Here is a 22,487-nt window from a genome sequence, read left to right as displayed (position 1 = left end):
AAGACAAAAATCTTACGATGTATGGTTTATCTAAAATTCATTAAGCTTATGAGCTAAGCAATTTTCTATTTACTAGGACACAAAACTGACAAAAATATTTGTCCTTGTAGAGCTTACAATGGGGTCAGCTATACCAACTACAAAGTTAGTTACAGTTGAAAGTTATTATTGTTTTGACACTAATTTCTGACATGGGAATAAATAAAATGAAGTAAGGTTAAATTAGGAGAAATCTGAAATTAAGACAAGTTTTTAATTTTTAATCACTGGACATACTCAGGTGACAGTTTGTAATGACAGTTACAAGCATGAGCTTGAGAATGAATTATACCCCTCAAATGTTTAATCTGAAAAAGCTGAAGCTAATATCCCCATCAGATGATTCTGAAGACTGAACTAAAACATACAAAATAACTAAAATAGTGCCTAATCAATGGTAAACTATTTATATTATTAAATGGATGAAAAATGTTAAGCTTCCAAATTCCAAATGCCAATGAATTACTATATTTACTTAAGCATTCACAATCTGATTCTTTTTTCTGATGACATGAGACATATAGGAATGTCCATTTTAAGACAACATTATGTAAATTAAATAACAGTAGTGGAATTTCAAGAGACATGGAAGGTAAATAATTTAATATTTTATTAAGGATCCTTAAAAAAAGATATTTCTTTCTGACACAATATATAAACACCTCATACTCTCAAATGGGAACTTCATATTCTATCAAAAATATTAAGGTCCTTGGAAGTGGGCAGTTAAGGGCCACTTAAGCAGATTCTTTAAAAAAAAAAAAAAACCAGATTTCTTATGTAAGTGACAGGTGCAACAGCCACTAAAAATTCACACAATGAGATTCACTGATTATCACAACTGATTTTATAGGAATTTTACTCCTAAATTTTACCAGAGAAAAATTTTACTAGTTCTCAATTAATTTAGGTTATTTCCTGCATAAGGAATGAAAGTATCAAGGAAAGAATTTCTACGTAACATGAATACTAGAAAATATGATTCACTGAAGTAAAACTTACTGAAATCACACAGTCTGCTACTGGTTTCTTTAAAGCATTTTCTGCAATCTCTTTAAGTTTGGCCAATAGCATTCCAGTAACTTGCTCAATTGCAAAAGGTCTCTCTTCTTCTAGGTACCTCACCTAAAATCAAAAGTGGAGACTGTCATTTATTCTACTCATCCAATAAATATTTAGTGATGTTATGCTTTATACATAGTAGATATACAACAGTGAAAAAGAAAATTCTGAACTTAAAGTTTTATTCCAGAAACATTTTCTAGGACTATGCCTAAATGAAAAGTTGTACCTCTCATTTCTGAGAGTCCACTATTTTACACATAGTATTAAAACAACTAAACTACTTTCAAGTGTTTCTAAACTCTTATATCCCCCACTTTCCACAAAAAAAAAAATTTATTATTTATTTTTCAAGTATGATACAATAAACAGTAAAAGAGAGAAAGATCAAATTTTTTTTTTGAAACTTATAATTCAGTGGGTTTAAAATAAAAGCATTAATGGCCACCTGGGAAAAGGAAAAGAAAATATCAGGAAAAAATTTTCTTTTATTTAACATGTGTAACTCCAAAGCTTCTACAGACAACTTAATGAAGTGTAAAGTTAAATATGAAATTTAAAAGTTACATTAGAAAAAGTGTTACCTTTTTGTGGCTAATCCCTTAATGAATTAGTTTCATTTAAATAATAATTACATTTTTCTTATTAATATCCTGAAGTATTAAAGAAATTACTACATTTTATACACAGGTTTAAGAGTAGGCTACAGATAGGAACATAAAATTAAATTTTACCAAGTCATCGTTGACCAGTGAACACTGAGGGACCTGTACTTTAATCAAGTAATTAAACTTTCAAGACAAAAAATTTAAAAACAGTACAAAGCTATCATTAAACTCACATTTTTTAATTTATCAAGGAAAATGTCTTTTACCTCTGGATTACCAAAGTAGAGTAATTTTATTCTATAATACTAGGCTCTATGGAAGAGATCTGGAGGACTCTCTCAAGCAGTATAGTATCTTTGTGGGTAAATACATATGTACAATAATACAAGATTTATTTTGGATTGGATCTAAAATTGATACCTTTTTTCCCCAATCCATTTACAAATAAGTTTAAAACCAAGTGCTATGTCAAATTACTGCCTTGAAACCAAGGATATAGAGTTAAGTAAAGCACAGTAAATAAAAGGGAAGAAAGAGGAGCTGAGGATTTAGCTCAGTGGCATAAGTGCCTTCCTAACAAGCCTGAGGTCGTAAGTTGGATCCCTGGTACTAAAAAAAAAGAAAAAAAGGAATCAAATACCATAGTTTTAGTAACTATAAGGGTACAGTAATACTGATTTTGTTTGTATGGACTTTGTTAGATGAAATAAATATCAAAACATTCAAACAAATGTGTATGTAAAAAGAAGAGTATTTATGAGGAGTTGAATACTAGTGCTAAGTCTTAAAAAAGATGAAGGCAGTTCAATACAGGCCTGATTTTAAAAACCTTCTGAACTAGCCTTCAGACACTGACTGTGAATGTGCAAAAGTTGTATCATTTGAAAAATTAGGTTTTTGGTAGTTTTAAAAAATACTTATTGTGCTTTCTCCAGCCATTCACAAAGCATGAGATACATTTTTCATTTTAAAGAATTAAACCAAAAGAACATAATTAAAGTTTAACCTGGTATAAAACTACTCATGTGATTTCTAACCAGGGTTTACCAGATCCAAAGGGTACTTAAATTTATTTTTTCTCTCCATTTTGCTATCATAACCCATCTAATTTCCTAGGTCGTAACTCTTGATATGTGTGCAAATTTTTAGCTAAAATACAGCTCCATTATCTGTTTTGTTTTTGACTTAGCTTCCACAGCACACATGTTGATACATTCTTAAAAACAGCTTCACTGCGATACAATTCACATAGCATAAATTTAGCCCTCTGGAAGTGTGTAATTCAGCAGGTTTTAGTATATTCACAAAATTGCATATTGATCAGTACGATCTAATTGCAGGACATTTCATCACCCTCTCAAAAACTCAGTACCCATTAGCTGTCACTTTTCACCTCCCCTTTTCCTCAACATACAGCATTCACTTAATCAGCTTTCTTTTTCTGTAATTTGTTATATTTGAACGTTCCAAATATAAAGATAGGGGGTGGGAAAAACAAAAAGATTAAATAGACTTTAAAAAATTTGATTAGCACATGTTGCAATATGTAATAAATGCATTCATAGTGGGAAGTCTGTACATATACATGTTGCATGTTAATCCTTTTTGCTTTCTCTTCTTCTCTTCCTTTCCTCTCCATGATAATTAACTGTGTCAATTTGAATAAGAAACTCCCAACTCAACTTGAATAGCATAATTCTGGGTGTAGCTGAAAGGATCTACTGAAAACAGAAGACCCACCCTGGGTGTGAGAAGCATCAACCAAGAGGCTATTAGCCTGAATGGAATGCAATGGAAATTAAGAAAGGAGGATACTTTTGTTCCTCGGGAGGAAGGCCAGTCTTCACTTTCACCTTGGACATCCTCTCCTGGCTTCTAGACAGACTCTTCAGCCTTCCATCACAGAACTTTCAACTTCTTGTGGTCTCACACAGGACACTACAGTGAGCTCCAGGCTTTCAACTTTGATGGAACCTTTCAAATCTCCAATGTGCACACAACCCTCTTGCATTATTCCACACCTGACTCTGTAGCTGGCCATCATATGTCTACCTTGTAAGCACTGATTGGTACACCCTCCAACCCCTCTTGCCTCACACCCCTATTCCATTGGTTCCAACGTCTTACCTCTGTTTCCTATCATTTCTTTTATTTTGCCTTTATTTATACTTTGAATTTCTCACTTAAGAAAAACCATGTGATATTTAACTTCCTGTATCTGATTTATTTCACTTAGCATGATCATCTCTAGGTATATACATTTTTTCTACAAATTACTGAAACTTATCCTTCTTTATAGCTGGCTAGTACTCGACTGTGTATATACATATTTTCTTTATCTATTCATTTGTTGATAGGCATATAGCCTGTTTCCAAGATTTAGCTGTTCTGAGTTGTGTGGCAATAAACATAAATATCCATTATCATTGTAATATGATGTGTTTAACTTTTTAGTAAGATATCCGAAGAGTACGTATAGCTGGGGCAAAAATAATTTCTGTTTTTAGTTTTTGGAGGAATTGCTATACAGATGTGCATAGTGGTTGTGAGATAGATTAAGGTGTGGCCAAACTGGCTGGGCAAGTATCTGTTAACTACAGGACCCCCCAGAACAGATTTCAAAGCCTTGCATTTGGACTTCTTTGAAGAAGGGTTTCTGTAGTATGGCCTAGAGCTGGTGTCAGCCAGAGGCACAAGATCCTAGCACTACCTCTCAGGATCTGTATATAGAAGTTCTTGTGGGTTTCCTCAAGATTTGCACTGCATAAAGGCCCACATGCCAACAGTCTGCTTATCTTGACTTTCTTCACTGTCAATAGCCCTGTTTTCTTCAGGGTGTCCTTTTATTGCTTTTTCTTCAACTTGGTCCAAACTCACTCTGCAGAACCCTCATTCTTCACTTTTACTTTTTCAGATAAACTTGGCCACTGCTTTTTGCTTGCCTTTATTGAGTTCTTTGAGGTGAGCACCTGGACTATATCACCAGAGAGGTGAGCAGCCCAGAACCAGGTAATTGTTTAGTTGGTGAGCCATTTTTAGAAGGAGCTACCTGGTAACACTTGTACTAGTTTACATTCTCACTAACAATGTAAGGTTCCTTTCCCCCACTACCTCACCAGCATTTCTTGCTTTTTAATTCATGATGATACCCATTCTTCTGGGATTGGAATAACTAAGTACAGTGTATTGTTTTGAAGTGCATTTCTCTAATGGCCAAAGATGATAAACATTTTTTCATGTATTTATTGGTCATTTGTATTTTTTTTCCTGAGAAGTATCTATTCATTTCAATTTCACATTTTTGAATGGTTCATTTATCTTTTTGAGTACCTTATACATTCTAGGTATTGGTCCCTTAAGGAGTAGCTATCAAAAATCTTTTTCTGTTTTTCATGGTTGTTTCTTTTCCTATGCAGAAACCTTTTGACTTGATGTCCTATTTATCACTTCTTGGTGTTATTTCTTGTTCAACTGTGGTTCTATTCAGAAAGTCCTTGTCTATGCCATGTCTTCAAGAGTTTTATATATTTTTATTTTCCAGCAGATTTGGTTTTTCTGTTTTAATAGCTAGGTCTTTGATCCATTTTGATTTTAATATAAGGTGAGAGATATATATCTAGATGGAACTACTGCATGTAGATCATCAGTTTTCCCAGCACCATTTGATAAAGCAGTTATCTTTTCTCCAGGCTGTTTTTGGCCCCTTTGTCCAAGGATATGATAGCTAAATGCACCCTAGGTTATTTCTCTAGTTTTTATTCTGTCCCACTGATGTGCATTCCATTTTTTATGCCTATATTGTCTATCACCATAGCTTCATAATATAACTTGAAATCCAGGATTTTTTTATATCTGTGAAGTTCTATGAAGAATGCTGTTGGTATTTTGATTAGAACAGCACTGAATCTATATACCAGTTTTGGGAATATGGCTTTTTAAACAATCTTTGTCCTGCCTATCCAGGAACAGAGGATGTCTTTCAAATTTTTGAGTCTTCTCTTTTTTTCAGTATAGTGTAATTTTTATTATAGAATATTCACTTGCTTGGTTAGACTAATTCCTAAGTAGCTTTTTTTAAAGCTGTGAATGGAATTGTTCCCTGATTCCTTTCTTGGCGTTTTCCTTTTCAATGTGTAAGAATGCTATTGATTTTTGGATGTTTATTTTGTGTCCTGCCATTTTGTTGAATTTATTAGTTAGGTGTCTTTTGATGGAATTTTTTGGATCTTCTATGTAAATAATCATGTTATCTGTGACTAAGGGCAGCTTCACCTCTTCGTTTCCTATGTTAACTTTCTTAATTGTTCTGGTTAAAGTTTTAGGTAGTACATATTTAACAACAGTAGTGAGACTGGACAATCTTCATCTTGTACCTAATATATGTGTTCTTCTGTACCAGCTTTCTTTCACTTAAAATGTTTTAAAGCTCATGCATATTGTAGGACATATCAGTACTTCATTCTTTTTATGGTCAAAGTTCCATGGTATAGATGTGTCACATGTTATTTACCCATTATTTAACAAACACTTGAATTTTTCTACTTTTTGGCTATTATAAATAATATTATATGCTAGGTTCTAATCCCAGGACTTGGGAGGGTAAGGGAGGAGATTCACCTTGAGTTTGAGGCTAGTCTGTGAGTTCAAGGCCAGCTTGCACCATATGGCGAGACTAGTCTCAAACTCCTACCTCCCCAAAAATGGCATTATGCATATTCATGTATAAATTTCTGTGTATACATGAATTTCAAGTTTCTTGGATACTAACTAAAGAATAGAACTGTTAGCTCATTCAGTAACTCTATCTTGAGGAATCCTACTATTTTTTTTAAAAAATCACATTTTTATTAACCAATTTCTAACTGTCCTGGGATGTAGAATTAAAAATCCAGAATCCATCCCATAGAAGAAAAGTTTGCTTTAATACTTATAAAAATAGACTCTAAATTAGAAAAACTCAAAGGAACCAACATATTCTTTGGGTTCAGACTTTTGTACCACATATGCCTTTGCCTTTATCCCTTAGCCCATTTACATTCAGTGTTCCATTTTTGGAATGCCCATGACAGTGAACAAACTAGAAATTTTTCTTTTCAAATAAAAACTGCATTTTTGATTGAATTTTTCTAGGTAACATATTTGCATTTCATATAAAAATTTGCAGTCTCTTGCATAAGCAGTTAGCTTTACAAATCCTAATAACTTTTTGTCAATAAAATTAGTATTTGCATTGAAAAACTATTTAAATTAGAATATTTTTGGCATTCTTTGAAATTATTGCAAAAACTGCATATTACCTTGGGTGTTATGTACTACATCCTGAGGGAAAAAAAAAATCACAACAACATTATCATATCTGGTTTCTTTATTTTGAAGATGCATTTGTACTATGGGAATAGAAAGCTTACCTTAACTCCTGCACTTCCATTAGGCATCTTCTGCAGTTCATAGGGAAGCCTGATTCTCTCTGTCTGCACGATCGGATCATCAAATGATCTCCCGTGAAGCTTTTTGAAGCCATGAATTGTATTTCTTACATTGGTGACTATCTGTTGGCAGTAAATACTTGTATATCAATTTCTTAATGAATGTAAAATACTATTCTAATACTTAAAGCTACCAGGTTCCCTCACCCTACAGAACCAAGTTCAGAATTATAAACAGGTTTCTGATTTCCTAATGATAATAAAGTGATACAATGAAAATATATGTATCTGTAAGCATTACCTCCCAAATTCGCCTCCTAGGCATTAATATAGTATCTTCAAAAGAGTGAGAACACAAAACTTTAAAATTTTTCAAATAGTAAAATGAAAGCCTTTCTACAATTCATATCTCTTTCTTTTCCTCAACACTTCTGTTCCAATGTCTTAGTATCTTTTTTGATTTCTTCTTTTTTTTTGAGAAAGGGGCTTGGTAAGTAGTCTAGACTGAACTCTCGACATCCTGTACTTCCAAGTACTAGGATACAGGCATGCACCGCCATGCCTGTGAATTTCTTATGTCTTTTTACTTTCATGACTGTGTTTTTTATTCAACTTTTGTTTTACTGTCTAATATTTTTAGTGCAAAAAAATCCAAGTTCAAAAAAATCAAACAGCTGGGGGTTTAGCTCAGTGGTATAAGTGCCTGTGTGGCAAACTCAAGGTCCTGAGTTCCATTCCAGGTACAAAAAAAAAAAAAAAAATCAAAGTCTGAAAAAATTCTCAAATGTTAAAAATTAGTGTTCTAGCCAGGTGTGGTGGCTCATCTCAATGCTAAGAAAGCTGAGGCAGGAAGATCACTGCAAGGTTCAGGCCAGCCTGAGTTACATACTGAGTTCATGGTCTAAACTGCAAAGAGAGACCCTGTCTTAAAAAACAAAAGTAAAAACAAAAAGAAAATTAGTGTTCTACTCATAAGCCTTTCAGAAGGCTACATATTTACCTAAACAAGTTCCATAAAAAAGTAACCATACTGGGCTACCCTGGAAATTTGTTCTTCTATTTTTCCACCTTCTTTTACAAAGGCATTGGTTACTTGTCATTGAAATGTCTGATCTAGAGAGATTATCCCTCACAGAAAGTGACAAAATGGAGAAAAATTAATAGTAACATGATTAAGTTAATATTGCCTCTAAGTCAAAATTTCATATTAACAATTTACCTGGCTTTTAGCTGCATTTCCAATGGCTCGAGTTCTTGATCCCAAAGATATACAGGCCCTAAACAAAGGAAAAACAACAAAAAAAATTGTTTCCATGGCATCTTTATATTGTGTTGTTTTGCATAATAAATTTAAAAGGCTTAATATGCTATTTTGAAGACATGTAGTATAGATCAAAATTTTACAGAATTTTAAACTTTTCTCAATAATGGAGTAGTGATCAGAGTAAGTGTTGGTATTTTTAAAGAGTATGTTGCTTTCCTAAATTGTTTTTCCAATGCTATTGGTCTATGACCTATTAACGAAATTACTGGGGATCCAAGTGAAAGACACTGCGGGAAGACACAGAGCCAGGTGGAATGTCAACTACACAGAAAGGTCTCCAGCCAAGGTGCACAGGATGGACAAGCAGGACTAGTGGCATAAAACTGTCAGAGGCAACAGTAACAACACAAGCCAATAGGTAGGACCAGCAACCAATGCAGACACAAGCCTTGGCGTAAGGCAAGGCTGCTTGGATTTAAATCTTTCTTTGCCACTAAATAGCTGAGTACAGAAATTACATGACAATTATTTGCTTCAGTTTTCCATATGGAAGACAGTAACAATATTAATCTGCTCATAGTACTATGTGAGGATTAGTAAACATATGTAAATGCTTTGAATACCTGACATATGATGCACATTATACAAATGGTTCCTTATTTTAATTATTGCATTTAAATGTAACACAAAAGCAAGTCTTGGAGCTGGGGATATGGCTCAGTGGAACAGTGCCTGCCTGGCAAGTGCAAGGTCCTAAATTCAATTGCCAACAATGCAAAAAAAAAGGAAGCACAGAATAACATTTTCATCAACTACCATTTCAGGGAAATATCCAAACAAATATTTATAGATATTCTATATATACAACACAAGATACAACAATCTCTGTCAAAAACTTAGTTTATTTTTTAAAAAGCAACAGAATATATAGTATTAAGACTAGTAACAAAAGGTAGAACAATCACTTTTTATATTAGCAAAAGGTAGAATACTGACTTCTGAATTAAGACAAGAAAGACAGTAATTTTTTTTTTTTTTTTTTCTATAGGGGATCAAACTCACTACCTAGTGCTTGCCAGGAAGGTGCTTATGCCGTTGACCTAAATCCCCGGCATGGGGGTAAGGTTCTTTATTAAAGAACTTTATTCTTTATTTCTTTATTCTTTATAACTTTATTCTTTATTTCCAGAACATGCATTCATGTTCTGGAAAAGGAAATGACTGATATAAAAGTATTGCTATATTAATTTGTCCTCTAAAGATTTAAGTGCAGGAATCTTGTTTCTGGATATAAGACCACAGTGGTAGAACCTTTAAGAGGTAGGACCTGGAAGGAGATGATTAGATTTTGAGGCACCATTCTTAGGAGGGATTAATACCCATTTTAAGAAAGTAGGTTAGGTATCATGTGACTAGATTAGTTCCCAGAGAACAGGCTGTTATAAAGTGAAGTCAAATCATGTGCTTGTCCCCTTCTGTATGTGACTGGTTTCCTTTCCACTTCTCTGGTGTTTTTACTCAGCTAGCAGATGCCTTTGCCAAAATCCTATACCACATGGTTTGGGCCCTTTAGCTACCAGCATTGTGAGCCAAATAAGCCTCTTTTATATGTTACTCAGTCTCAAGTATTTTGATATAGCAACACAAAACTAAGACATGTAATTCTGTTCTCAATATGAAAGCCAAAGCAAGCCCCTTGAAGATTAAGAGCATGAGACTTTTGCAGAAATCCTTCAATTGTGTCCTGCCTCACAAAGTTAAAAGTTAAGTCTTCCCAACAGCCAATAAAGCTCTTCACGGTCCCATCTTTGTCTGCTCTACCCTGTAAATTCAATCCAGGCAAACTGGCCTGCTTGCCATTTCTCGATGATGTTCACCACATTTGTGCCTCAAGACTCTTGTAAGATGCTATATCCTCTTTCTGAATCTTGTGAATACATCTATTCATATGGCTTGTGCTCTCTGCTCATGACAAGTATATGAGACACTTTCTCTAAAAATTCTATATAAATAACATTCCTGTTCTCCCCATTTACCCAATTTTTCTCTAAATTGTGTCTCACCATTTGATACAATTTAATCAAGTATAAAAATATTCTGGATTTTTATGATTTAATATTTAACAAGTAATGTATCACATTATTTTGAAAATATTATGTTTTGAAATAGGATTTCAGATATACCAAGTTAAGTAAAATACATGAGAATTAATCTCACTTTTAAAAATCTTTTATAGTACAATTACTGAAACACTAAAAATTAGTACACGGTTCACATCTTTTTATTGACTGTGCTGTATTAGACAGGAGGAAGATGCAAGTTATAAGAATGCCTAGATTTCCAGTGTGCATAAGACTATAGATGCTAGTATTATCCCATGAAACAGAAAACATTTATCAGGGAGATAAGATGGGGAAGGAAGAAACACAATTTCTGTTGTAAACATGCTAAACATGGGCTACTTTTGAGACATCCAAAGCAGAGAAGGAATTTAGAACTGCAATGTTAAAAAGTGATGGTCAGAAATAGTAAATTGAAGTGACTTTTCTCTAATGAGATCTAGTAAAAAAAAACAGGAAAATCAAGATAAAGCAGGTGTCACTTGGCCTGATAGTATCTTGATATATCTTATAAGCAAGTCCTTGATTCAGTGTATTTGCGAAAAATTAAAAATTTCTATTTCCAAAACAGTAACCTGTAAGGATTGGCATTACATCTTAAGACTCATAATATTTTGGTATTGTATTATTTACTTGAATGCAGAAATTATTTTGAGATTGTTTGCTTAGATTCTGAACTTTGTTAGAAATGTGTATCTAAGTAAGACTCATTTTCAATTATCATTTATAGGTCCTAGTTTCTTTGAAATACACTTACACATAATATCACTTCACAAAAGAAAACCTAAAGATTACATTATATATTCTCTGAAATAAAAAACAGATGACTATGGGGCTGGGGATTCAGCTCAGCGGCATAAGCGCCGGCCTTGAAAGCAGGCAGTTGTGAGTTTGATCCCTGGTACCGATAAAAAGGAAAAAGACAAAAAACAAAAAACAAAAACCAGATGACTTTATTATTAAAGTTTAAAATATCTACTGTAATTAGATTTGGCAATGCTCAAGTTTCCAATACATAAGATGACCTACCTCACATAAAGATCTTCAAACTCTTTCCTTCAATTCTTTTTGAAAAAGACTCTAGACTGTTACAAAATCATTAACAAAGTCCCACCACCCTGACACAGTGGTGGTATATACATGACTACCCCTCACGGGGTGGCTTGTGTCACTCTTTGGGACTGTCCTATGCTACATACTGGGGTGGTTCAGAGCTGCCTGACAGCAAAACATATAAATTACAGCTTGCATTATAACATGTTAAATAAAAAATACCTTCCACGAATTTTTAGAAAACCCTATTCAAAACTTCTGTATGACTTTATAATAACCAGGGAAATGAGACATAATATAAAACATGTACCAATATAAGTTTTACAGAAAACTATAGCTATCCAAAAATAGATGCCATAACACATATTTAAATACTTTGTACAGATTATTTTGACAACTATTCAGAAATTTCATTTTCTACCTAAAGAATGGAAGGGAGATGTATAGTCTAGTTTATTCATTTATTAGTGTTTTTTTACAGTGTGGTTTAAATCTCAAATATGCAATCTGATGTTGATACTGTTGTAATCTCAGAACTCAAAAAATGCCATAAAATTCTGTTTAGACTTCTAAATGTTCTATATTCCTTTTAGTACAGAAGGGACATAAAAATCAAGTGATAGGATGTTACTTTAATGAAGTTGTATTCTCCCATAATAATTTATTATTATTTCCTTTATCAAACTATTTTTTTAAGGACAAGTATCACTAGAGAAAACATACTGGGAAAAGACTACGAAATTTCTCACCTAAGAGGTCAGCAATCTCAACATTTGTTTGTTCCTTTCTTTTCAGTATCAAAGGATCCAAAAACCTCTCAATTTTACCATTTAAGCTTTATATTAGTTTTTTCTTTTGTCAGTTGTATAACAGTATTTTTTAGCTCTTCTGCTATCACTAAGTTGACGCTAAGAGACATTACCACTGGATTAATGATGATGAGAGGGCAATCAATAGGTTTAAATCAAAGGGGTCAGTCTCTTATATTAACAGTTTGACGCTGAGTCAAATTATCAACCACCAAACAGTTTGTTTCAAGTGTCTGTCAAGACATCCACAGAGCAGCAATCTTGGTACTGCTGACTTTTTGGGCCTGATATTGTTTGGAAATAGTGGGTTGTATTGTGCTCCATAGGATTTTAGAAGCATCCCTAGAGCCCCCTCCTTACTCAATGTCCACTACTCCCTTCAAGCTGTGACAATCTAAAGCTTATCTTTAGATAAGATGATATCCTTCAGGGGCATCATTGCCTCTGTCCAAGAGCAACTGCCTTACAGTATTTCCGAAAATAGTATTCTGTGAAATATAATTCCTCAGAGGCTCAAATACATGTGCGAAAACATCCTTTTCTTAGTTTCAATGCTTGTAAACCAATTAAGGAATCTAAGAAGCTCTGTGGAGAAAAAATCTATAGTTTCTCAAACTTAACTATTTGTAAAACATGTTGTCCAAAAGAGGAAAAAGTTGTCGTCAAAAAGATTTACTGTTGCTATTTGTTCAACTTGCAAGGTAGAAAGATAAGTTTGCAGACACACATGATTAATGACACCATAAAGTTTCCAATTTTCCATTATGAACAAAGATGAAACATTTTAAGAAATATAAAACAATGTAAGAATATTAAATGCTTAGGAAACACACATGATTAATGATACCATAAAGTTTCTAATTTTCCATTATGAACAAAGATGAAACATTTTAAGAAATATAAAACAATGTAAGAATATTAAATGCTTAGGAAACACAATTCAATTAAATTCACCTGTAACTTGTAAACCTGAACAGAAATCACACAAGTATTTACATAACTATATGTAATATTTTAAATGCTGATCAGCTATAGTAATACAATATTTAGCAATATGATTAAGCTATATTTAGTCATAATATTAAGTGCAACTATTACAATTATAATAAAGTACCTTAATTATATTTTAAAAAACATCTTACATAAAATTCACAGTTCAAGCACAAGTATCAATGCATAATTAGTTCTTTTGATTATGACTACCTACTACCAAGAGTTTGCAAACTACCACCTGCTACCTATTTTTGTCACAACCATGTATTATACTCTTAAAGGTATACTAAACATTTTAAATTCACAATAGATAATTTATAAGTTATAATACCTTGGCTTCTAGGAACTTTTCACTTCCAAAGGCAAGGGCATGACTCAAGGTTCTTTTTTTTTGTGGCTTTATATTAAGCTACTTTAAAAAATAATCTTACCTTTGGCCCTGCTACAGTTTGAGCCATCTGCCCATCCATTAACTCCAACAAATTTGATTAAATAAAAAAAAGCAAAAGTGTTCATCAAATTTTTACTGTAGAGTACTTGTCAAAAGCAAAATAAAGCTTCACCTATAATAGCTTCGCTATCAAATGGTATACTGTAGAGCTATTAAAAAGAATAAGGACAGGGAGCCATATAATGTATACAAGTTTGAGATTCCCACAAAGTATTCTGAGATGAATAAAAGCAAAATGCAAAATGCGTAACATAATTGCACTTTTTTAAAAAGAGAAATATTATCAGTTATGTGCATACAATCACATACTTCAGAAATACACACTAAACTTTAGGAGGTGTGGTTACGAAAGGATAAAGAGAAGACTTAACTTTGTATTCTGCTCTTGAAATAATAAGTTTACAGTAAAACACACAAACCCTACTGATAGCATAAAAAGAATAAATGAGAAGCTGTAAGTTTTTTCCCCTAAAACCATCACCATCATCATTGTAAAAGGTTCTATTACTGATTTATAGCCTCTGGAGTTTGATATTTTCTATATTTAGTTTAAGTACACCAAACTAATTTCTATTTTTATGCACTGAGGAATTATCCCACATATCTAAGGTTTAAACAAATTTTCCCCTTATTTCTAGATTATATATACACTTGAAAATAAACAGGTGAAAGTAATGAATACAGTAAACTAGAGAATTGAGTATCAAGTCCAATATAAATTCTGATGAAAAAGCTAATTAATATACCTGGCAAGACTCTTTGAGTAAGTAGTTCCATTTTAAAAATATTCATAGTCCTTACTGTAAAATATGTTCATAAAAATTGAAAAACATTACATGTAGTATATTAAACACACATCCTACACAAATCTACTTCCAAGAAGCATCCATTAAGGTTAGTCTTCCACATTGTTTTCTACCATACATTTATACTTACATTTGTATTTTTATGATCTTTAAAAATTATTTTACATGTCCTTAAAAATAACTTACAAACATGATTAAAACATTTTAAAACAAGGTTTTTCAGAAATTATCCAAAATTAAATTGTTTTATGGTAGAGCACAAATGTTTCTCTATATCCTAAGTGTTCAGCAAGGGAATCTGTTCCTTCAACTGTTAACAGTCCTATCAACCTACTACACATACATCATCCTTACCAATGGCTAATGGAAAGATATTCTGGTTATGTACCAGAGAGGACTGAAACTGACACTTTCATTACTTATGTAGTTCCAAGCTAAGTCACTTTATTTTATATTTGACGCTTCTTAGAGGAAAAAAGATAGCTGGTATGACTCATCTCATGCACAAGTTCAAGCATAATGCTTGACACAAAACCATCACAGTAACAAACAATTACAGTTGATCAGATGCTTTAATTTGACATTGAGTGAGGATTCTTGGCTGTACACTTATTTCCCATGTGTCAAACCAAATCACCTTTATATTAAGTCTGGGATAGAAATTCTCATTCCCATACATCTATATACTTCCCATACATCTATATACTTATATCTAAAGTCTCAAAAATTTGTCATTCAGTAACTATATTTCTAAGAATTTAGATAAATAAATTAAGGATTGAAAATTTAAAAGGTATTACAGCCTTATTTGCAAAAACAAAATATAAACAACATGAATGTCTAACAGGATAGATTAAATTTAATGATTATATATAAAGATGAAAGCTGGTGGAATAGAGATACACTTTACATAGAAGTGTATTATTAAACACAATACAGTATAAAGTACATATTTTCTCTAAAACAAACACAACTATCTGGAAGTTATATTTATAAGTAGAGGAACTATAATTCTCTTTTTTTTTTTTGTTTAGTACTGGGAATCAAACTCAGGACCTGGTACTTGTCAGGCAGGCACAGTGCCACTGAGCTAAATTCCAGGCCCAACTACTTCAATGTGCCTATATTTTCTAAGAAACATACATTATTTATGTAATAATTTTTAAATAAAAAATTGCAGAAAGACCTTTTTCTCTTCAATTTATACACAATGTTAACTTGTTTCAACTTTTGCAGGAAATGAGTCTATTACCAGGACTCTGCTATACACTATTTTTTTGGTGGTATGCACTGAACCCAGGAGCATTGTATTACTGAGTTACACCCTCAGGTGTGTGCACCATTTTGAACTTCAATTGGATCTGGAATTTCCTGTCTCTCTTTGCTTCCTGCCACCATGAAGTGAGTGGCTTCTTTTGCCACTCACTTTGTAACGTTCTGCCTTGTTGCCGCTCAAAAATCAATGGACTGAAACTTTCAAAACTATGACCCAAAACAAACCTTTCCTAATTAAAAGTCCATTATCTCAAGTATTTTGCTAGAGCAATGGAAGGCTAACATACACTCCAATTTCACTTAAGTGGGTCTGAAGAATAGGATGAATTATTTGCCCTGAATTTTAATCTAAAACTTAATGCTCTTTTTCATTGAATTGTCTTTCTTGGCTTATAAAAGGGAGCTTCCTTTGTGTGCATAATCAAATGTTAAAGAATAAAACAAGTGTGAAAAAGTATGCACACTGAAATCAATGAAACTAAACGTTTCTTTCCTCTTCACACATTTCCTTTATAATGTATTTGTATATTAAAAATATTTCTGTCACACTGACATCAGCAACTGGACTGTGGAATACACTTGTTGAAAACCTAGTTTAACACATTATTAAATGTGATGTATAAGGGCAGTTAAAGATTCTATAATAGTAATGTTTTTATCATAATGGGCATACTTTGCAAATGGGACTAGGAAGAACCATGTCTTTCCTTCAGTAGTTAAGCCCCACTAAGTAAATACAGTGTAAAAGCACCACCAGACTTCTGTTAAGTATTTGTGTTTGGTAATAATAAAAGATGTATTCCTGACGTTAATGACAGTGTATATACAGTAACAGGAAAGATCAGAGTCCCAGATGCAAGTTAAATGAGAAAACAATCTTTCCACCTTAGAAACTTTGCAGTTTAGATTTGATCCATTGAATCTAAATACTGTATTACTATTAGGATTTAAATACATAAACCAGAAATATTACATTAAATCTGAATCACACTGAACAAGCCAATAACAATGAAAATTTATGAAACACTATACTATTTAAAGAACTCTTTCTGTAAAGACCCACCATGCTCTGTAAAATGTCATTTATTACTACAGAGATTTTCAAGCCTAGAAATGCAGTATCATTCTTGTATTTCTGGCTTCTGATATAGAATAAGGTTTTAAAACACTAGGCGAAATGTCTACCTGACCTCTTACTTTTTTCCTACAGGTTGAATCACTCAAGTCAGATTGTCCCCATTATTTTCTACTTTGCTGAAAGAGTTTAATATTTTCTAGGTTTTTTTCGATGGCAAAAAAGCCTTATTTGTTGTGACATAAAATCATGAAGATATGAATTCATATGTAGTTAATGTCTTATTGTACATAAAAAAGTCAGAGAAAGATGCAAAAAGGAGAAAAAAAGTTTATATAGTACTGTGAGGATTACTTGACCTATGTCCATATTTGAGGATATAAACATCCAAAATGTCAATACAAGACGTGTAATACATAAATCTAGGGAAAAGTGTATAAAACATTCTAGAATATTCTTGGAAAGAAATCAAAGTACAGACTGCAAGTAAGCTGTTTTTCAACAAACAGCTATGTATTTTAACTACTCATAGAATTGTAATTATTGGGGCATTTAAAGTTCATTTAACACTGTCAGTCTCCTATTTAAAATATATTTGGGATTATTCTGAAGAGTCAAATACATTGCTTTTCAGGAAAAGCAATGCACGAACAGAATTTTCCTCATAAAATTACAGGTAACAGAAGCCTACAATGAGAAACCTATATTAGTTTTTCATATCCCGGTATTACTTAAGTCATGTTCTTTGCCAACAAACCTCCCAGACCAGAGGAACAACAGAACATGTGGAAACGTGCTTCTATGTCATAATGCCATTCCTAAATGGAAGCATCAAGGGTTCATTATAGCAGCACTTCACAATCATGTTCATACAAGGATAGTCATCTATGACTCTCCAACAATTCAGTCTAGAAATATGCTTTGGGTCATAGAATCTAACCCCACTAATTTCCACCCAAATGACTTCCATTGGAGTCTCTGTGTTAGTGTACTATAACTCTGCGCCCTTGGAAACTGGTCAGATGATCTCTTTTCTCAAGGGGGGTCAGGGCCAGATGAACCTGCAACTCATCTTCTCAAGTGTGCAGTCTAAGCTTTCTCTCCCTACTTTTCTGCAGAAAAGCTGTCACCCAGGAGACGCGTGGAGGAAAAAGAGCAGAGCGGAGTACAATCCCGCGCCAGCCCCGGCGGGCACCCGGGGCCCTTCCTTCCCGCTCCGGACGCTGCGGCGGCCTCACGCCAGCCCCTCGGCGCAACCTGCGGTGGACTCGCTGACGGCGTCACCGAAAGGAGATGCGCCAGTCAGCGAGTCCCTAGTCCTCGCAAATAGAGCGGCGCTGCGAGCTAGGAGTCCGCCTGCACTTGGGCCGCGTTGGGGGCTGCACCTGTCAGCACGGGGCTCGCGCCCGGGGATGCGCAGGGGCCGGAGGGCAGCACACACCTCAGGGCGGGGCGAGGACCATTGGGCACTTACGGGGTACACCTGTCGCTGTACTCGTTGGCGATGGTCTCAATGCCGCCACTCCTTGCTACGGCGATGTAGCAGTTGAGAAAGCCGAGGTCAATGCCAACCACAGACATCCCGCCGCCTGATGGTCGGGCTGCCGGCGCTGAATCCTCGGATGCGGGCTCCGCGTCCTCTGGTGGGCCGTTCCTGCTGGGATTGCGACTCCTACGAGAAGCAAAGAGACAGGACCCCAGGTCGCCAACTCTGAAAATAGGGCAAGGCGTCAGGAAACTGCAGAGAAGGTAGAGGCCGCCAGCGCCACAGCCTCCGCCGCGTCCTGCTGCCTGGGTCTCTCCACTGCGGCTCGGACGCCTCCAACCGGCAGTTACTGGGATCTGCGCCTGCGCGCTCTGCCGCCGGGGAGGCTCGCGAGTCGTAGCTCTGCGCCGGAGGCTGCTCCCAGCCTCGACTTCGGCCGCTTCCGTCAGCACTCGGGCAACGGCTGCCGTAGGGGCTGCGGGTTCGAGAAAGATCTGGAAAGCTGAGCCAGCCGGGGGCGGATGGGAGGGGTGGGGAGACGGGGCGGACCGGGGGGAGGCAGGGAGGCGGTGCTGGCTCTCAAGTTGCCGGGCAGCAGCTGGGCGACCTGACTCGCTGCGAGGCGGCGGTTGCTGGTAAATGCGCCGGGGTGCAGCCTCCTCGGCGGTGTCGGCGGTGCCGTTTCCACAGCCGCCCCACCCTGCCCCTCCCTTCCCACACAGAGCCCGCAGCTCCCCGCGCACCCACCCGCCGCCCCGAGGGGCCGTGTGTCGCCGGCGCTCGCAGGGCCGTGCGGGTCCCCGCCGCCAGCTTTGTGAGGTAGCGCCCATTGTGCGGCGCTTGGCGACACTGCCGCGGAGCCCGAGAGGCCCCGCGCTTCAAGAACTGCACCTTTCCAGGCTTTTTTCCTTCCAGTTTGAAAAGGCAGAGCCAAACTGGTGTCAAGCTGCGAGCAGACTGAGAACTTTCCGTTCAGCAGCTTCCTTCACCTCTTTCCCTTAGCTCAGTTTTGCAGAAACGACCCTTAGTCTGTCACAGGGCCCGGCCCAGCTGTGCGCCGGCCTCCTGCTGCCATCCTGCCTGTTCGACGTCTCTTGCCGGTGTCTGCAATTTAATCAAATTATATTTTATACTCACGAAGCTTGGCTGTCCTGTTCTTTTTTGATGACTTCTTTGTGTAATTCTTTCTTTTGCAGTTCTTGGGACCCCAATTCCATCTCGTCCAATTCTTTGTGTGTCCCCTGCACCTTCTTTAATTCTTGATCAGGTTCCTGTTCCACATTGGTGACCATCTTGAAAATAGATGTGGGTTTTCCCCCCATTTCTTTAGTACCCTCATTGTCCGTACCCCACCACTTAAAACAACTTAGCCGTTTTAGTAGTAACAGGGCTGCTATAGCGGCAGCGGCAAGTGTGGTTATAGCTCCTGCAGCTGTTGCTACAACTGTGACATCCATGTTCAGTGCCAATACTGAAGAAACTCGAATGTATAGTCTTGCTTCGACTCTTGTCTCTCTAAACAATCAGGTTTCTCCATTTAAGACTACACAGGAGACAAGCTATGCGCGCGGGTTGATGCCACCCTCTGAGCTCCAGCAAAATTCACCTTTCCAGTGGACAGTTCGAGAGAAGACTCAGGATTCGACGCTGCTGCTCCTGACAGAACCCTCAGCCCTCAGGATTCCACCACCTAACTGTCTCTTCCAGCCATCATCTTTCCTAGAAGGATGATGACTCCCCATCATTTAGAATTGTTCCTGTATATCCTGAGAGTCCCCAGGGACCTTATACTTAACTGATTCTATTTATTTGTCCATGATGTCTGTAAAACCTGTGATTTTTTAATCAAAAGAACATTTAAAACACAAAAGTAAAGTTAATGCCTGGTATGAGGAGTTACCACATTTCTTAAAATTAATGGGAGGACATGAAAGTACCTAGTAGCTGTGAACAGGACAGGCTTTAGAGTTAACATGAATTTAGGTTTTAGTTTCAGATTTACCTTAAGACCTTTGACAAGTTACTGAATGCTACAAGTCTCAGGTTGAAAACGTGTTGAAGTGATAAATATATCCATTGGACTTTTTATATTTAATAATGTAACTTTTTAATTTTATTTGTAAGAAAGGTACTGGGTGTGGTGGTGCAAGCCTAAATCCCAGCCACCTGGGTAGGAGGCTCCCAAATTTGAGTCTGGTGTAGAAAACTTAAATAATCGAAAGGACTGTGTTTAAAAAGTGTGGTAGCAATGTTAATATAGACTAGAGCAAGATGAGATTGTATGCAAAAGTCATTTTGGGAGGCTGTGACAGACATAATTTTCAGTCAACTACTAAGTATTTTCACCTTGGTTAGTCATATTGTCATGTGACTAAAGTCTCACTAACATGTGAATGTGGTAACATGCAATTTCCACCTTACCTGGTTAAAATTCATTTCTCCTGTTCTTTCCTCTTTCTAGGCCTTGTGTGTTTTTTACTGTGTAGACATGTATAACGCTCTAGGACAGTGCTGCTTTACTCACAGCTCCAAATCCTCAAGGGATTAACAGAATTAAGGGATGGGAAGGTCTTGAATTAACCTTTAACTAAAATATAGGCAACCCACTTGGGACCTCTGGGTCTCTTGGACAAAAGCTTTTTCTCAAACATATTCTCTTAAAAAGTGAAAAAAGTAACATCTCCTTCAATTATGAATATATGTACAGCTCACTGTAGTATCATCTTCCTATCCATAGAAATCAACTATTTTCATAACACTTTATTATCATTTAGATGTTTAAATATTGTCATATTAACTTTAAAATTACATGAACTACTGGGTTCTTCTTGAGTTAAAAGTACGTATTTATCACTAACTTGAGTTTTTTTTCCTTTTTGAGACAGGGTCTCGCTATGCAGTTCAGGCTGGCCTTGAGCTCACTTTATAGCTTACTTAGGCTGGTCTCGAATTTGCAACAATCATCCTGCCTCAGCCTCCTGAGTGCTGGGATTACAGGCATGTGCTGCCATGCCTGCTACTAATTTGTATTTAATAATTATATTTCAAATAGTCTTCTTAATCTTAAGTATTTTATGTACTTAAAAATTCATTGTAAGAAAGGGTTTTACTAGGTTGACTAAAATGTCCATGGCACAAAAATGGTTTCAAATCCCTGCTTTAGGGGACTAGAGAAAAAGACTTAATCAAGGTGTCTGAAGTTCATTTGTGCTGCTGGCTTGCATGGCCAACTATTATGTAAGAGAAACATGTCTCCTTTAAACCACTATAAATCTGTTACAATTTGACCTCCACCTTCATTACATTAGGCTATTAAAATATAATTTGTGTGACAATAAAACCTAAATAAGGCAATGGCAATCAAAGTGTAAAGAGAAAACATGATTTAGGAGGTAGCATTTGTATGAGTTGGCGACGTATTTGCTATATGAACCAATATAGGAACGCAAGGAAGAGTACTATTAATAATAAGGGACAGAGAAACAAATCTGTAACTAAGTTGAGTTAGGATAGGAATACTGGGTTATAGAAGCCTCTAATACATGCTGAGAGACATGCAAGAGACAAGCAGAAACATACATCTAAAAAATCTAAAGAAATCTAGGCTACAGAGAAATCTGAGTGTCACTTACATACAGGATGGTATCTGAAACCTAAGCTAGAGAAGACACGAGGTAGGAAACAAATAGAAAGTTAGAAAAATGAGCAGTACTGGCCCTTAGAAAATACTGACTTTTAAACAGACAGTGGAAAGAATTTCTTTTGAACTCCTATTTAGGTCAGTCAGCTATGAGAAATGAAGCTATCGATTTATTTATGTAGCGTACTGCTTATATCCATGAACAAAGGACCTACTTTGGAAATTTTAGTCTTGAGGATGCCAAAGTCCTATTTTTAAAAAGCATCAATCCAGAGTAGGAATATTAAAAACTCCTTGAGTGGCCTCGGCCTCTTAGTACATATTTTCATTTCCCTACCCAGCAATAAAGCCTATTATGAGAAAAAAACTGAAATTAACCA

The 22,487-nt window shown here is 35.7% G+C and overlaps 1 protein-coding gene across 2 annotated transcripts in view; it reads right to left on the bottom strand.

Annotated features, from left to right (window-relative positions):
* The window catches only part of Hspa4l (heat shock protein family A (Hsp70) member 4 like), a 47,727-nt gene extending 28,939 nt beyond the window's left edge, over positions 1 to 18,788 (bottom strand). The window contains exons 1-4 of one of the 2 annotated variants that reach the window (XM_063260751.1): positions 18,456 to 18,788; positions 8,355 to 8,412; positions 7,118 to 7,258; positions 1,042 to 1,164 (exon numbers count right to left, since the gene is read on the bottom strand). In XM_063260751.1, the coding sequence (XP_063116821.1) occupies positions 1,042 to 1,164; positions 7,118 to 7,258; positions 8,355 to 8,412; positions 18,456 to 18,562 (429 nt within the window). In that variant the 5' untranslated portion in view covers positions 18,563 to 18,788. The remainder of the gene's footprint in view (positions 1 to 1,041; positions 1,165 to 7,117; positions 7,259 to 8,354; positions 8,413 to 18,455) is intronic. The other variant, XM_063260752.1, reaches the window with a different exon arrangement.
* Positions 18,789 to 22,487: the final 3,699 nt, after the last annotated feature.

Source organism: Cavia porcellus, unplaced genomic scaffold (assembly GCF_034190915.1).
Source record: "Cavia porcellus strain 051 isolate PalLab524CR breed Dunkin Hartley unplaced genomic scaffold, mCavPor4.1 scaffold_14, whole genome shotgun sequence".
NCBI classification, from domain to species: domain Eukaryota; kingdom Metazoa; phylum Chordata; class Mammalia; order Rodentia; family Caviidae; genus Cavia; species Cavia porcellus.
Note: the sequence above shows the minus strand (reverse complement) of the source record. Positions and strands in the feature narration are given on the sequence as shown.